This window comes from Aptenodytes patagonicus, chromosome 6 (genome assembly GCF_965638725.1).
Source record: "Aptenodytes patagonicus chromosome 6, bAptPat1.pri.cur, whole genome shotgun sequence".
Lineage (NCBI taxonomy): Eukaryota > Metazoa > Chordata > Aves > Sphenisciformes > Spheniscidae > Aptenodytes > Aptenodytes patagonicus.
Genome location: NC_134954.1, coordinates 46,047,732 through 46,065,805, shown reverse-complemented (window position 1 = coordinate 46,065,805; position 18,074 = coordinate 46,047,732). Strand labels below are relative to the sequence as shown.

The window sequence follows — 18,074 nt, the reverse complement described above, 5'->3', positions numbered from 1 at the left end:
CACGGAGTTGGGGACTCGCTACAAAGCCGTGGGTCTCTGTACAACAAAAAATCTTGGGCTTTGGTTTTTATTTCTCCTATGCTACCTATACTGTTCTCCCAAATGCTTTTTCCTAAGTCATTACTCAAAATCTTGCAACCTGCAGAATTGGTGCTGTGCTTGGCTATTCGCTTTTTCTTTCTCTTCATTGGCTTTCTGTTCACGGGTTCTACCACACTAACACAATACAGCAATGCAGCTTCCCATTCATGTGGTATCACTGACACAGATAGTCTTATTTTCTCTAGTATTCCTTTACTTTGTATTAATCTTCTTTATCTATCATCCAGCCTACTCTCCTCAATTTGGTCTCTTCCGATCATTTCCAAATTCTGGATGTTTCCTCTTCTATCTCCAACACTTTAGGAAAGCTCTTCCCTGTTGTTTTAAATCCCATCTCAAAAACCTTCCTGTTCATTAATGTTCTTTCTAATACTCTTGTGTCTCTCCTCTTTCTCTTGCAAATGTAGTAATTTGTTTTCCTGCAGGGTGGATTTGTTTGTTTTAGTTACTCTCACCCAGCACTTTGGATCAAAGAACTATATAATTTAAGATAAGATGCCCTGACAATGTGAAACAAACTCCATTTAAATAAGTGCTATCTTAAGATCGCATGTAGACTCATAACATCTATTTACATGGGTATTTCCCACTTGTTTTAGGCTTTAGAAACCTAAATATAGATGTGAGGAGCCCAACTCCTGTTTCTCAGACTTGAGCTTAGGTTGTATCAGATCCTGGTTTTAGATGGCTAAAGAAAAAAACCCAAAAACTTCTGATACTAATAAAAGGCAAACCCCAGCAGAACCCCCTAAGGGTCATTTTTTATTGCTATCCCAATCTTAAGGATTTCCTGGTCAGTTTATATGTGATGCTTTATCTCTGGCCATAAGCACCCACGCCATCTCATACCTTCCCCTGTACATTACTGCAAGGAAGGCCAATATGAATGGTTTTGTCAGGAGATAGAAATCTCCTCCAGATGTCTTTGATCTGGGAGACACAGTGATGTCCCATGACTAATCTTTCCATAGGTCACAGGCCAGCTCACCCTTAGACTTATTTGCATCCAGACACTCGCCAGCAATATCCTGTTTTCTAATTTAGGAAGTACTGATGACTATACATGGTTTTTGGCTCATTTTAATTCCTTCCCTCTCCACTCTCCATTACATTAGCAATTCATCTCCATGCGTGTGTGAAGGCTGGACGAAAATTTCTGTCTCTCAAAAGAGACAAAATGTCATTGTTTGCACTGATGTCTGCTCCATGAATAACTGTGAGAGAATGTGCTAGGGTTGGATTACCGTGCCGGTCCTGGTGGCTCCTTCTTTAGATGTTTTTACCTCACCCTCACATTGGAAGCATGGTCTTTCCAAACCTACAGCTCACCTTTTCCTCCTGTTTACAGGCCCAGCCGCTATTTCTCTCCTGAGTGGCTTCTTTGCTGCCCTCTGACAGTCAGTCCCACCACTGCTCTTAGCTCCTTTACACACCCTTCGCTTTAGATGCCCCAGCTTACTTTGACTTCAGTCAAAATATTTTCATTTCCCCTTCCATACAGACAATGTTTTTCCCTTTCCCTTCCAGATTAAATTCTCTCCCACACAGATGATTGTTTTTCTCTCTCCAAAGGTCATCGAGAAGGTGGTTTCATAATCAGTTCAACCATTGATGGGCCAGCGCTGTCCTGATTCTCTTATGGATGAGATGTGGGAGAGTAATGCGGGGGATGCACCAAGTGCAATGTGGGGTCTGACTGTCTCTGGGCTCCCCAGCAAAGTAAAGCCCTAAGAGAAGATTGTCTCCAATCTAGCAAGCTGCTATCAGTCTGTATTGCCTCCAGCCCAGCCTGGCTCATCATTCAGCAGCGAGGAACGCCAGCCAGCGTCTGTCTGGTCAGCCTGACATACAAACGAAAGGAATGCAACCTCCTTCCGCCACCTTCCACCCCCCAGCTCCCCAGCCCATGGTTTTCTTGTTTTCATGCACTGCAGTAAATCCCTTTGATCCAGCAAGTGGACTTTGCACGTGCAAGTTGGGTGACCAGCCCGCACCTGCCTCCCTGCCTGTGAACCCCACACTGAGAGCTCTTTGTCTGTCAGGGCACTCTCACCCTTTTACACAGAGCCGGCACTGGCAGACTGCTCTTGCATGACATACTAACAAACTACCAAGCCAAAGGAAAATATCTTGCAATCATTTCAGACCCTCTGGCTCAGCCACTGACTAAGCCAAGTGGCTACTAGCCATTGGCACTGCTGGGTGCATTCGCAACCCGCAACACACTCAGCTCACGGCATGAAAAAAACAAAGCACCGATGGAGAAAAGGGCTCCTTGTCCCTAGCCCTGAAGGCGTGCATGGGAAAGGAGGCAGCCCTGCCATTTATAATTTGGTCCCAAATTTCCATAGCTATTCCTCTCTGTCCCTCTCTTTACTGGAGGCAGGAGCTCCCTGCGGGGAAACCCCACTGCAGAGGTCAGCGTGAACAGATTTAATGTCTTGGTTGTACCAGTTCTGATTTAAGGCATCCAACCGTCAGTGTTTTTTAAGGGAACAGAGCACTTAAGCAGGACAAAGGGGTCTGAATGACTTTGTGCTCTGGACTCAAATGAGCTAGTTAGATAAGCCTATCACACCCCTCCCCTCGATTCACTCAGATTGGTCCCAAGATGTATACATTCAAAGGTATTTAGACAACCTGCTTTCCACAGAGAAAAATGGGAGCCAGGTGCTTACCCGCTCCCAGGTTCTGCATCAAAGATATATTTTAACAACAAGGCTGCATCCAGCCCTCATCACAAAATGAAACCATGCTTTCTACACAGCTATGCGCAGCTAGGACATGGTCAGGTGCAGGGTGGTTACACAGCTGCAAAGACAGGAGAGCTTCTCAGCCAGGTTTGTATTCCCTCTTGTCTTTTGCCTTCCTGCTTTCCTAACAACCTATGCTGTCTGCTTAGGACTTGGTGGATGGAAACAGGAACACTCCCATAAACTAGTAAATGGTTTAGGGGCTGGTTAAACCACTGATGGTTTCACTGGCAAGATCAGAGGGGTAGTTGAACCCACTAGGTGTGGTGCTGGGAGTGGGAGGTGTGGGCACTGCACCCAGGCAGCTGCAGTCTCATCATCTGATACAGGTCTTCCCCATCTGCCAGCGAAGGTGGACTTGCCTTTCTCACCATGCTGAGCACTTGTGTGGATGGGCAGACACATACACATCAATGGCACTATGTACAGTCTAAGGCTATTCACAGAAGTATCTCAGGGCCAGTGAGAAATGTTTCTTGTAATGGATTAATTGTAAAACATAAGATTTCACATGCTGATGTTACTGAGGGGAAAGGTTGTGATACAAAATTCAACCAGACCTAAGGCTGGGTTCAAAAGCATGCAAAATCTTGCAAGATTTTTACTCCAAAGGGTGGAAGTGTTTAAAAAGTAGTGGTTTTTGCAAGTGTTCTCTCAGGTCTCCTTGTCCCCCTCCCCACCTACTGGATGACAAAACCAGAAAAACTCCGCAAGTTCACCCTTTCTAGGCAATCGTGGCACACCCCTGACTAGCTTCAGGAAGATCTGTGTAAGACCCATCACTTCCAGCTTGAGGAGGAACACAGGGGTCACATCTGAACAGACAAGACCACCACGTCAATGGCTCTCATGCCCTGCATTTGTGCCTTCACGGGAGCCCCGTCGCCTGCTGGAAGGCCTTGGCTGGGACGTCCCTCCAGACAGCCCTGGTGGGGGCCAGCCTCACAGCAGCACTGGTGCTATGGGGAGCCTCCTCACCACGTTGCTGCAGATTTTAAAATGACTGCGCTACTTCCACTGGCTTTCAAATCACTGGATCACAGGTGAGGTCACTCCTGCCAAGGTGGCTATCCCCAGTAAAAGCACTAGAAAACCCATATAAAAAGATCAAAACCAATCCCTTTCATGTCTTAATATGATTTATACTTCAGACCATGTAACTTTTACAGGGCTGCCTAGTATTTGATGGATGCAGCTCTCTTAACAACCCACACATTTGTTTGATTTACTGCACTGATCCAACATGTTATTTTCTACCTTGCAAGAACAACCTCGCTTCTAGGAATCTGCCTGCATGATAAGATCGTGAATTAAATGTGCAGTTATCGTAAGAGACCACACATTTTACAGTAAAATTGAGAAAACTGATTACAGCAATCCCTCTGGAAACAGGAATAATCACATGATAAGACAGTGCTAATGGGAATTTATCATCTCTCATCACATGTGACGCTTAGAACAAAGCAGCAACACACGCAAACTGAACAGCTATTACTGCCAATGAATATCAGCTGAAAAGCTACTGGGGACTATGAACAAATGACAGGAGAGTGGGGATCCTGAACAGCCAAACCTAAGTCAATTCGGTATGCTTCAAGAAGCTTAGACAGTGGAGCTTATATGCAACATTAGTAAATATTACACAAAATAACAGCCTGACATCTTTCCATACATCCTATTCCCTCTCTACCTACACTATTCCATTCAAACTCCATGTCATTCTTTCATTTGTTCTCACTGTATTTTATCACCAAAGAAGTCCAAGATCGTGAGTATCTGAAGGCATCTCCGTACCTACACGTCTGTATCTGCACACATGCTCTCTCACGCACACATTATTCCTAAACCACATATCTCAGATCTGAAATACGTTTTTCTCTTTCCCCCATACAAAAGGCAACAAAAACCTACTCATGTTATTTTCTATTTGAAGCAATTAATACTTGACTAAAATTAAAATTTTAAAAGTTGACTTGGGCAAGTGAGTGCCAAAAACCCACACTGGCATGCCCACAGTTTTAACATGAATGATACATCTACATCCCTTAGGTATCCTAAAATTACTCTGCATCAAGCCCCATAAGACATATGAAACCCCAACAAATTAATGGTAGACGGTGAACTCCTCTGTTCTATTGAATAATGGGTACATTTGCTGGCCTACCATATTTTTCCACTGCCCTGTTTCATAGATAGAAGCTTGGAGTTTCAGAAGAGATTTTTTTTCTTTTCTAAATGAGAATAAAAGCAGATGGTTACGGTTAGGTGGCAGGAGAACAAGATGAGAGAAGCATCCTACACAAGTACCTGTATGAGTCCTCTGATGAGCCTTTAAGTGGGAGCTCTTAGTATAAACCTTCCGGCACCCATTAAATTGACAGCGATGAACCCTCTTCTTGTTTTCTGGGGATGCTTCTGCCCCTGTACCTCCTTGTTCACTGTCACTTTGCCCGCTTTTTATCGTCCCCGCAGTCGCTGTTGCTACACCCACTTTCATAGAGCTGAGTGACGTTTTCTTGGCCACCAATTTCAACGTCACCGTGCCATCCACCGCTGAGAGAGTTTGTGAGGTTTTTACAAGGTGGCGGCTGAGCTCCGGAGAGGAAGGGGGCGTTAATGAGGTTACTGCATTGAGTTGGGCCTGGTTGACGGCTGTGTAGCCTTCTGTGGAAGAGCTGGTAGACTGCAAATTGAGGCACGTCTCAGACAGCAGCTTGTCCCGTGAGAGGATAATGTCCATGTTGGCGCTTTTGTCACACGTACTCGTCTCCACTGGTAAAAGGATGGGGTCCAGCTGTCGGATATTGTCCTCTGCATCTGGGACTGAGGAGGCATGAAGGAAGCAGTCCAAATCCTCACCAAAGGTCTCAGAGATCTTCCGCGGTTCAGTCTGAAGGTATCGCTCCAACTCCAGGCATGTCTGCAGGAGGGGAAGGGAGAGGGGAGGGAGATAAACCACTGTTAGAGAGAGATTACAATGTAGCTCCCACACCTAGGGCAGGAGAACAACATGGTCCAGTGCCATTCAGAGACAGAATTCATGCACACCAGCACCTTCTCGCGAGACGGTCACATTTTGGGAGACATGAGGATTTGGCACTTGTTTGATGCTGCTCTGAGACAGTGTGTGGGAAAATCCACATATGGTAGCGGATATTATGGTAGAAGTGAAGATACGACAACCAGAGAGCATCCACTACATTTTCATGAGTCTGTACACTGTCCCATGGATACCAGGCCCTTCCCAATTTTAAGTGTAATCTGGCCCACGGTCACCTCCATATGAAACTATCCTAATGGCCCCATCACCTGGCCATGTACAAACAAAAAGTCACCTCTCCAAAGAACTGCTTCCTCTTCCTTCACAAACATTAACTTTCACTCCAAATTTAACTCAGCATAGTTGGCTGGGGCCCAATCTGTTCCTAAAACAGCACAATTCTGAAGCGTAGCATTTTAAGATAGGAGACAGGGAAAAACTCAGTGACACCACAGCTTGTTTAAAGGGCCTGAGAGAAGGAAAGATGTTACAGAAAAAAGAACTTGGAGAAACAGACATTCTAACTAATACTTTTTAGAAACCTCTAAAAACTACTCCTCAGAGAACACTTCTAGAGATATTAAGGAAGGGATTTTACTGTCAGTTTTAGAGGGTTTTTGGCACATCTGATCAAACGGGGCTTCCTGTGTACAGGACACCAGACACGCACACAAACACACGCACCTTATTAAAAAGTAGGTGAAGATGCAGTCACAGAGGCTGCCACATAAAAACATGTTCCTGCATCTCCACAGCAGTGATCATCAGCACGAGGATGGGGTGAGCCTCCTACTTGAACGTACCTTATATGAGGTGCCCCGAGCTAGCCCCAGTAAAGCCTCCAGGCACCATCATGCTGCCCAGTGTTCTCCATAACCAACATTATATAAACTTTTATTGTTTATAGAAAACTGCTTGCTGTAGTTTCAGGAGCTTTTATTGGAGTTTATTAGTGCTATTTTTCATTTCTCGCTGCCTGAAAGGCTAGCTGGTTTAACACTGCCGCTGCGATTTTACAGGACGTGAAGAAACAGACATTCTAACTAATACTTTTTAGAAACCTCTAAAAACTACTCCTCAGAGAACACTTCTAGAGATATTAAGGAAGGGATTTTAGGCAAAAAATTTCAGCCTATGGGAGCTGGCGACCCAACTATGTCTCAACCTGGAGAGTCCAGCATCTGATCAAGAAACAAAAGATGCGTATGACCAGAGGAGAGAGAGAGACTCCTGCCTTCTGGGTACAAAGGTCCCATCAACAGCAGTGTAAACAGGCCCCACTCACAGCTCTCTAGGAGCTATCGGGTAACTCAAGATTATTACTTTCAACGTACCCAGGAAGCAGCACTGCTGGTTGCAGATACAATTTGCCGGGATGACTTTCAGAGTTCAGAACTGAATTTGTCAGACAGTTACCTGTTGTTTCTTTTTAAAATAATAGCTGATTATAGACCTGAGCTGTAGAGATGGACTTGGACAAAAAGCAATAAAATGGCAACAGAGACATGCTATACTTTAGCGTGTAGGTTATTTTCAGAGGCATGACGCTGTATATATGATGTGTCTGCACACAAGCCTGGAGGTGGAACACTTACCAGTTAGTACTCTTGCCTTAAGCAACCTTTCTGTTCTCTTTTTAAAGAGCATTTCTGGGACCGTGAGGAATGGCTTTAGCTGGGGATCTGGTCTCTCCCCCGATGAATCCTAACAGGTTTTCGGGGATGCTTTCCAAATGTGCTCCACAGTCTTTCAGGAATAACCCCCCTCACCAAAAGAGGCGATGCTTTTGAATTCCCCACATCATGTAATTTGGGCTTTCTGGCCCACTTAGCCTTCACCCAGTGGGGCAGAAACAGGTTTAGGGGCCAAATAAATAAAAGGCTTCCACGGGAAAGAGCAACCATAATCACAAATTAGGGATCGAAAGGAGAAAAAAAAAAGAGAGAGACAGGGACTCAAGGCCATTAAATCTGATGACAGTGACATGAAACTTCAATTGCTGCGGGATCAGAAAGCTGTGCGCCAGCTCTGGGCTGCCTGTGGAGGGGAAGCAAGCGGAAGGTGCTGCTCCTTTAAGGCATCACTACCCCACGACAACAATAGTAGGCCTGACAGTTTTTTCCAGCTTCACCATTAATTTTCCATAAAGAGCAGTTTCTCGATGAGCCCTTTTCAGGCAAAGCCTGATGCTTCAGAAACCTGTAATTATTCCTGGCTCCCCCCCTCCTGCAGCCATTGCACCTGTGCCATTTCAAGACACCAGCTGGTCATGTCTTGCCTTCTGCCTCTGAAATCCAAAACCAGTGGATCAAGCCCATCTCCCCATAGAGGGGGGGGAAAAAAAACTCAAAGAAACAATATAATGCAGTCCTTCCCTCCCACCCCCTCAGCCTCTCCACCAAGTCAATAGGGGGGAAGAGCCTAGCAACGCTGAGCCAGAAAAGCCCTCCACCTAATCTGCATGGCAGACAAAGCCTGGCTACGGGTTACGGCCACAGTCCTTCCTTTACCACCCGCCAGGGCCCTACCTGCTGCTGCCCTTGCCAGGGCAGGCAATCGCCGGCAGAAACAAAGCGTCTTTCCCCATATGCACTTCCCAGCTTCTGCCAAGTACCTTACGTGACCTTCCCTCCTCCTGGCCCAAATCACCCAGGGAGTGGTGAGGCAGGGTTTTGAAACCAGCCTGCTTTCTTCACTCCTGCCCTGGCAAGACTTTTAATTTTTAGGCCAACTAAGCCCATCCCCTCATCTTGAGCTCTGACCTGGAGAAACCAGTCAGGCTGACACCACCAAGGTCCCCACTGCAGCCCAGTGGACCACCAGGAGGGGCAGGAAAGTTCTTTGGTCTCCATTCCCATAAAGTCATTTGCCAGCAAGCGCATCAAAAACTACCAATTTTTTGCGGGAGCAGCAGGATATTGACCACTATCCACAGAGATATGAACCCAAACTGCTGGATTCAGATGCTGGTGAACCCCTGTAGATCTCCTACTTCTACTACCAACCTGGTAGGAAAATAGTCCAAGGATACCTAAGACAGGAGCGAGCTGCTCTTGTCATGCTCTTGTCATACTTCTGTTGGATGTCCAGCTTCTCCTTAACCACTCATTCAAGAGAGGGGGAACTTTGTATAATGGATGTAATACATGTCACATGCAACCTTAAGTCTGACTATCCTTTGGTTGCTACGTTGCAGGCAACTTGGTGGGTATTAAACTTTCTTACCCAATGCCTGTAGGATTTACAGCAATAGACTTTGAAAATTGCAACGGGAAGAGGAAGATGGCTCCCTTCAGGAACACAAGAAGAAGATCCATAAGATTGCTGACTGCTGTCAAGCCGTTTTCACAGGTGAGGGATAAAAAGTGACCCACTACTTCAACCCATCTGCCCTGATTAACAAGGGTCATTCTCCTTGCACCTTGCTCCTCAATTTAGCCAGTTAAAAGAAATTATGATTCATGGCTGACAAATAATAGGATGTGACTTTGCGAGACCCCACATACTTGCAGAAAGCCAGCTAGCAAAGGATGGCAGTCTGGCATGTGGACATTCCCAACAAGGCCTCAGTCTGATTTTTCAATTTTGGATACAACTGCAAAAAGGCTCACTTTCCCAGCAGAGACACATTTCCATCACCTGCAAGAAATGCTGTGTGTTTCCTGCCTGCACACCGGTAACTCATAACATCTCTTCGCTCTCCACATTATACTATCATCTCAGTCTTCTGGGGCACATATAGCAGCAGAATACATGTAAACTGCACACCATGACACTTCCACATGCAGCACCAGATTCTTCAGACAGTACAAGACAGCCACTGTAGTGCTGTCCTATGCCTGGTAAGGACCTACTTCTTACTTGCTAGTCCTTTCAGTGTTTGCAGTAGCACTGATCCAGGGAAATTCAGTGTTCAGTACGTCTGTCAACTCAGAAAGGTATGACCTCTTATCTACCTGTATTCTTACCTCTCGAGCTCATCTAAAGCTCATCTACTGAAAGTAAAGATTATTTATCAAACACATTGACTATGCTCACCACAATGAAATACAATGCAAGAGAAACCCAGTGTGCGCCTCTGACAGTAGAGATGTGATACATGTGTACCATTTTCAGCAGAGCTTAGCACTCACCTAATTCTGCAGCCAGCAGAAATCAAGACAGTTCTGCTACTAATGTCAACAACAACAAGACAAACGCCCAACTTTCTAGTCCCTCCCAGACTTGCAGGTACTCGGTTTGGCTCAGACAGCCTAAGTTTTAGGGTGCTTGTCAGCTGTCCAGCTTGAAGTGCAACCCAGAACATTCAAATCCAGATATGAAGGAGCTAGAGTCACCACTAATGATGCTGATGTTTGACTTCATCACTCTACCCGAGAGAGCAACCAGCAGGAAGGCTCCAGCTGGGACCACCACCGTCATCGATGTGCGAAGCCTCAAGGCAGTTGAGGTACCCAATGTCTCTGTCTCCCCTTTAGAGAATGATGGGGCAAAGACATGCCCGTAGGCCAGGGGCCTCTGCAGGGACACAAGTTTAGCATCTGGGTTCAGGTCCAGACAGCTCTGGAAAACCTAATTCCAACTGATGACCCAGAATGAACTCTCAGTTCCCAGGGTATAAATCTAAACTTGCTCCAATGAATTGCAAAGAACTGGTCTCGATTGGCAGCCATGTTGTGTATCAGAATTTGACCCATACACACAGGCTCTTGAAAAATCACAGGTCACTTCAGAAGCACCTGCCTATGCTGTGAAGTCTTTACAGCACTCAAACTCCTGGGCATTTTTCACAGCTAAAGACAGGACAATGTGGCAACAGTAAAGTTCTGTCAAGGGTAAAACAAAGCCCAAACACTTATAATTATTTGAGGACAGAAAGTCAGGGAAGACACCTTATCAACATGTTCACTGGGTTCCTCTGTTTTATTGATGCTGAAGTATTTTATAACATCTTGATTTTTAATTTTTCTAGCAGATCATGGGAAGTTCCTATCTGGAAGTGCTAGTTACTTCTAAGTGCCATTTTACTGCAGATATAATTGGACATCAAGCACCAATCTTGGAAGTTATCCAAAACCTAATTAAGAAGTTGGATACTTAGATCAGGCTGTGACAGAGAATGAAAATGTCAAATGTGGTTGACAAGCAGGTCTGATATACCAGCTCTGTTTACAATACTTGAAAGGATTCTCTTTGCATCATAATTTGTACGAGCAAAGCAGAATTATACATGCAATAGTGAAGGTCAAATTCCAATCTCCATCATGGCCCCATTGCTTTCCCCTGGCACATAAAAAAGGGGCCTCATCTCTAACTTTAAATAATTGTGAAAGTCTCAAGACTGCAAAGGAAGAGAAAGCATCCTCAACCTGAAGGCAACCCAAAACAGTAATTCTAAGGTCAGAGCCACCGCAGTTCACTCAAGCTCAGAGCAAACAGCAGCACCAGGTCCAATGCCCGGTGTCAGTATTTCATTCTTCAGCAGAACAGCAAAAGCTTTGAGCTACAGTGGCACTTGCATTGCTGATGCCAGAGGCAGATACTGAACTGGATGTTGTGGGGCAGCCCTGAAGTTAAGAGGAATAAGAAATTCAGAACTCACCTGCCTTCCCTGGAATGCCATGCTATTTTTGTCCTAAAACAAGGTTTGAAAGATGCATCTTCTTCCCACTGCCAAAAGCCTTCATTACTTCCTGAACAACAACAAAACCCAATACTCTTGCCCATCTATTCCAAGATTGTCATCTGTTCCCACCCAGCTGCCAAAACCTCCAGCTTTTCCTCTTGGCAATCTCTACTGGGCAGTTGCTAGTTGTCAAAAAGCTGTAGCACATCAGAAGCTTAACATTTGGGACAGCATAAAATAAACAGAATTTTAGTATTAGAATAAGTAGTTTTGCAAAATACACTTGGGAAAATGGGAAAACTGCAGTCTGAAATGAATGAATAGTAAGAAAAAGTTTCAGGCAATAGCAAATAATTTCTATTGCAAAGGATTTAAGACAAAACTCCCAGTTATGTGCCAGCACATCTCGCCTACGTGTTATATAGTTCATTGAAAAAAAGACAGCTAAAACCACTTTTCAGGTACAACAATAAGACACTTAATGACAGCTAACTCGTGGTAAATATCTGCATGCATGTTCTTAATCCCTCGTATATATGAAGCAAATCAAGTTAACTGTACGCTCAACAAACAGGCTTTTGCCAAGAGCAAAAAGCAGGCATACACATAGTCAGCAAAGATCATTTGATATGCAAAGACTTGTTTTCCTGTGGTAACTTCACCATATGCCTGAGCCATCAGGCTAGTCCTCTCTAACACTGGCTGAATGAGTCTCACCAGCCACCAGAGTCTGCAATGGACAAGTCTATTAACTCTTGACTATGCTACACAGGACTCAAGCCTCTCTTCGCAAATTTCTTCAATATAATAATGGCCTGGGCCCATTTTCCCCCTTGGTGTCAGCCCAAAGAATGAACCTTTAAGGAAATGTATTTAGCCAAACTAGCCCATTTACTGTTATTCATGCACAACAGCACTCTCAGTGAATACTCTCCTACCACGACCTGGACGGCTTTCTCCCTGGATGTTCTCCACAGCATTTTTCTTCAGAGCATAAAAGATGCTGAAATCAGAAGCCTCGACCACATTCAGCAAAGACACATTTTAATGTAAAAAGTTCTGCAAATTTACTTAAGGACAGAATCACTACCTTCATATAAACACAAGCCATTTTCCTGTTGCTCTGGGGCACGATGTAACCAGGGTTATCAAAAACTTTGATCAGCCTTTAAAGCTCAAAGGATCAAACCCAATTTTGCCATAAATTAGCAGTTTTCACCAGCAGAAATGCGTGGTAAAACAAATGTCTCAAACAGAAAAAAAGTCTAAACCTATAACTCTAACCAAGGAGTCAAAATCAAGATTCATTCCCAAACTTAGTGATAATGAAATATATCTTATCTAACATTCTTTTAGATGGACAAGCCAAAGTTGTTCACTAAAAATCTGTGGTATTTGGGCTCTAAGCATAGAGAATTTCAGTGCACTGGTTGTGAGATATTGAACAAAGGACTGCAGCTAAGCGTGGCTGAATTTGATAGGCATCTAGATAAAAAAAAAGGATGAAAGAAATCTGCAAACACTGAACCAGGGCTTTGGAGGGCTTTTGTTGTTTTTTGCCTGTTTAATAAAGACAGAAAAAATATCTGCAACCAGTCACAACAACAAAAAATAGCATCAATGTCAGCAAAGGATTAAGGATAGCCAAATCAAGAATTCAAAAGTGCAGGCAGCCCATTGTGCTAGTGTCAAAATATGATAAAACCCATGTGTGCTTGTACGCCAGCACATGCCCTGCATGCTGCCATGCAATCCAGATGGCAAGTAGCCATACAATGACCATTTGAGAAATGATATATATGTAACATAAGTGTGTTTCAAAATCTTTCTGAGGAGATCATTTATTTATATAACAACTTTGGATGGCTTTGAGTGAGCTGGCTAGTGGCCCTCACTGCAAACTCTTCCCCAAACTTCTTCAAGTGTGTATTTAACCTGTTGCCGTCCAGTTTGGAAGCAGCTTTAATTTAGCATTATAAATAGCAAAAAGGCACAATTAGCTCCTTGAATTGCCACTCCTAGCTCCCACTGAAATCAAAGGATCAGGTTCAAAGCATGCCCCAGAGTGTGGTAAACTTCTCACAGGAAATGGATATGCAAGAGCAAATGCTGACAGCTGCGGAACGTACAAAGCAAAGCAATATTTTAGGTCTCGATCCTCAATTAAGATTCATCCTTACAAAGTATTGCAGTGGGGTTACACAGCAGAATTGGATTCCTTGTAATTACTCTGGATAGGATCATGAATGAAAAAATGTACTCTTTAGAGATGTTTCATTAACATCCAGAGATAGCTTAATATTTCCTCCTCAGCAGATGACACAAACGTATACACCAGTTGTGTTCTCACACTCTCAGGCAACAGCATATTCGTAAGCACAATTCTTCACAATTAGCTCATTAAATCAAACCTGAAGAAGAGATGTGATCAATACACTCGATATATGCTACATTTCATAAAAGTCCTGGGTTGCGAGTCATCTCTTCTGCTCTGACCTAAAAACGTATTAAACAAGAGGATGCATAACACTGAATTCCTAACCCAAAAATGTGCGATTCCTCATGTAGACTTTGCGTATTCAACATTTTTGCACTGGGACTACTGTATCTACCCTATACATGATGCCCATTCATTATCACATCTCATGGCTCAAAAAACCTTTTGTATGTTCCCTTTTGTATTATTTTTGGCTGAGGGGAGGAAGAGGTGGGGACCTATCTGGGAAACAGGAAGCAGGAGGAAGGAGGGGAATGTGTTGTAGAATAAGGTCAGAACAAAAAAGAATAAAAGAGCATTTATACCATTTCTAAATGATAATAAACATATAGGACCAAAGCCTGCCTCCAGCCACACAGGGAGCAGTGGGCTGTTTGGCTAAAGTTTAAACTTTAACATGAGCACAGCTACTGTCCAAGCACATTTACAAAAAGCAATTTGCTGCTTTTTTCTCTGATTTTTTTTTTTAATCATTTGGGCAATTTGTTATCTTACAAGAGCAAGAAGATGCATGTGCTACCATGATAAATATGCCAGTCTGGGCAAGGAAAAGAGAAGACAACAGACTGGAGTTTCACCATCGCACTGAGAAAAAAAACTCTGACTAGAAACAAAGCAATGGGAAGCACAACAGATTCTCAGCTGGGGTAAATCAGCACAGAGCAGCCTGATTTCATGGTTCCTGTTTACATCAGCTGAGGACCTTGCCAACACTCGAAACTCCATGAAATTCTGCTCTTGATTAGCGCCATTTAACTCTGTGGCTTAAGTGAAGCAGAATTTGACATGTTCTTTGACGGCTGGAGATGGTTATTTTATTACAAATCTTGTCTACTTTATTAGGAACAATGTAACCCAACTGGAAAAATGGGAAGAATTTAAAAACAACACCAACTTCAGACACCCTGATACTTGGATTTGTTTCTTTTTTATCTTTTTTTTTTTTTAATTTGGGCAGTCTATATGGAGGTATTCATAAATTAGTTTCTGCCACTTCTAGGCCAGAGTTTTCATCATCTATGCAGAGAAACAACAGCCTTCATGTTTGAACGTCCCACTGCAGGTAAACTTGCCTCTCACTCAAAAGCCAGGTGCCCTCCAAAGGATGCTCCCGTACAGCCAAGGGTGTTTCTCCATTGCTTTTCTTTTCTACACTGCTCTGCCAAGGCACTTGTTCCAAAACTCTAGCCGCCAGGGATTTTGATCAGCCTCAAATCTCACAGGCAGTGCACTTGGGCTGCCACGCACCCTGATAAAACCAGCACAGTCCTCTTTAAAAGCAATTTGCTAGAGCAAATTGGTAAAGCACATGCCAGTATTGGCCCAACCGCTCAGCAGCAACCCAGGGAGCTGCCCACAGGCATCTGAGGAGACCTGCATCGCCAGAATGCATTAGATCAAACAAAAAGGAGATCTGGCAGGGCCTTTTGTGGATATCATTAGCAACTTAAGGTGCACTGTCAGAACTGGATGAGGCACTGCTCACTCCTCATGAAAGGATCACGAGATCAGTCTCATGTCAGCACGGTTTCCAGCAGGCTGTACGGCTACCGGCTGCAGCACGGCATGGGAAGCCGAGCGATCCCATTAAGAGCCCTGCCATTTATTGACTTGAGAAAGCTCGGCAGGTCAGATCACCAGCTGCTCAGAGTCAGCACACCTCTGTGAGCCAATTTACACAACCACGGCTCTCGCGCTGGCTCACTTTCTTCGGTCTGTTGACTGTGGACACCCACCCAGTTGTTATGGATTTTAATATGCTGCAATATGAAAGTGCTATTTCAGGACGAAGTTATTAATAGCAGAGCAGCCAGAAAATAGCCTAGAAGGAATGCAATGTCTTGGTATTCCTGAAGATACAACGACTTCCCAGCATCCAAGCAGCCACCATGGTTAATTCAAGATGTTTCTGTGTACAAGACTCTCTTTTGTTAGAGGAGCTAACTATATGATAAGCCATCATGACATGCCTTCATAGAAATGCCCTGTATGGATACCTGCAGACTCCCAGGTCTGCAGAAACTACAATGCAGAAAGGCCCAAAGAGTGGTACTTTGTTACTCTAAGCAGGCTGGTGAAAAGCAGAGACTGGGTGCTGTGATGGAGCATCAGCAGAAACAGAGGCCAGGAGAAGCTCTACTCTTCCTGAAGGTGGAGGATGGGATGGGACCTGTTTGAGCCCTGCTCAGAAACCTGTCTCACTCCAGTTCCTCAGAGAGGCCCTTCTTTTCAGCCTCTTCCCTAAGAGCACCCTCTCCTTCCCTTGTTTCTTCACGCTGCATCTCCTCAGCAACACTCTTTACTTGGGCAGGAGCCTCGCAGTCAAGGTAAGTCAGTGTCCCTTCTCATGCTCTCTCTTAAACCTTCCATTTCTCCTGGAAAAATATTCCTGGAAATGTATTGGAGAATACTGTGCAAAACTGCTAGACCCTGCCTCAAGTTTACATTGGCACCTTTCCCTCTAAAATTAATTGGGAGGGTTCCCAAATTAATTCCAGGTACATCACCTAACACAACACTCAGCACCATATCGCAGAGATGATACCAGATGAAGGCATCTCTCTGCTGGCAAGGCTTTCAGTATCCCATCTGCCTGCACCTGCGTTGCTGAGAGGTTCTCCATGAGGCCTTCGGCTTTCCAGCCCTATCCCTAAGTATCCTCTTTGAGTAAACCGAATTAAACTCGACACTGCAACTTTCCCTGAGGAAAAAAGGCCCAAATGATGATGCCAGGAATTGGAAGATGTCACGTTCACAGGACTGCAGCCTTACCCATTAAACCGCCATAGCCAGCTCCAGCTCACTACCAAACATGCACTGCAGGGAACAGCAGTCCCTCACCACCAGAAAGGAAACAAACAAAACCCACTTACCAACAAGGAAAAGAGGAAACATATTGTAGTCATTATAATCCCAACAGTGGACATGTTATCTGGCATATTTCCAACTCAGACGTTTAAAAAATGTAGTTAGTTTACCTTAAGTGTCCTACTTTCCCCAATTTCCCTTTTCCACATCTATTTAAGCCTATATAGCATCTCCTGAGATAAGCCTGCCTTTGTGGGTTGGCTGTATACCACTCCTTCCCTCTATTGTCTTTCTGAGATGGGATGGAAGTCTCCAATGTCACAGCTTGGAAGACTGCGGCCAGGCTCTCTTGGCTCAGTTTGTGGGCAGGGGAAGAGCAGGAACTGAGGAAGGACAGCCTCTCCCACTGCAGGAGTGGGGTCCTCTTCCTCATGGTACAACCAATCCTCCTTGGCATTTTGTTTATCGATACTGCTTAAATAAAGCTGTTTTTAGTAGCCCCCAAAGGCAGTCCGTTGCCTGCTATCGTCATCCCAAACACTTCCAGACCTCTGTCAACGTGCTTTGGTACAATCCCTGCAATAGCTAAACGCAAACATTATGTTCCCCCAAGTACAAATTATAGCTTTCAGGAGCTGCAATTTTATTTTGGTTATGAACATACAAAGGTAACCTTTATGCTGGGAGAGGAGGAGCCGTGCAAAGACCACAGACTGAGTCTGCTTTGCAGGGAACATTCCTGGGAGCACTTTGCTGCTTCGCCTCCAGCCGGCTCCGCTTCCCAAGCAGTTGTGCTTCCCAAGCAGTTGCGCTTCCCAAGTGGTTGCATGATATCAGAGCTGAAGCAAGAGCCAAAAAGCCTTGTGGTGGCTGGGGCTGCTGGAGGGATCTGCTTCAGGCCCAGCCGTCCAGGAACTGGGACTCAGAAAGGGAGAGAAATGCACTCAAACCACGCTGCTTTAGCTATAGCTGGCACTATTGGCAGCCTATGCATTCAGGACACAATTTTCCAGGCATGACTCGTGACTCGGTTGCCACTGTGAGCCCCTGCAGAATACATCGCAGCACTTCTGAACACGTGGGCTCTGCTCAGAGCACCCCAGAGGTGCTCCCACCATCACCAGAGCAAGGTTCAGGGGTTTTCCTCCATTTCAAATGTCTCTAACTGTTCCCCACTCTGCAGACGTCCCATCACTACTGAGCACCGAGCTCGCAACACCTGTGAAAGAAGCATGATGTCAAATTGCC

General features: G+C 44.7%; 1 protein-coding gene across 1 annotated transcript in view; it reads right to left on the bottom strand.

Moving 5' to 3' along the window:
* KLF7 (KLF transcription factor 7) overlaps window positions 1-18,074 on the bottom strand; it is a 63,722-nt gene that overhangs the window by 27,276 nt on the left and 18,372 nt on the right. The window contains exon 2 of the mRNA XM_076342403.1: window positions 5,163-5,775. Within this exon, the coding sequence (XP_076198518.1) occupies window positions 5,163-5,775 (613 nt within the window). The remainder of the gene's footprint in view (window positions 1-5,162; window positions 5,776-18,074) is intronic.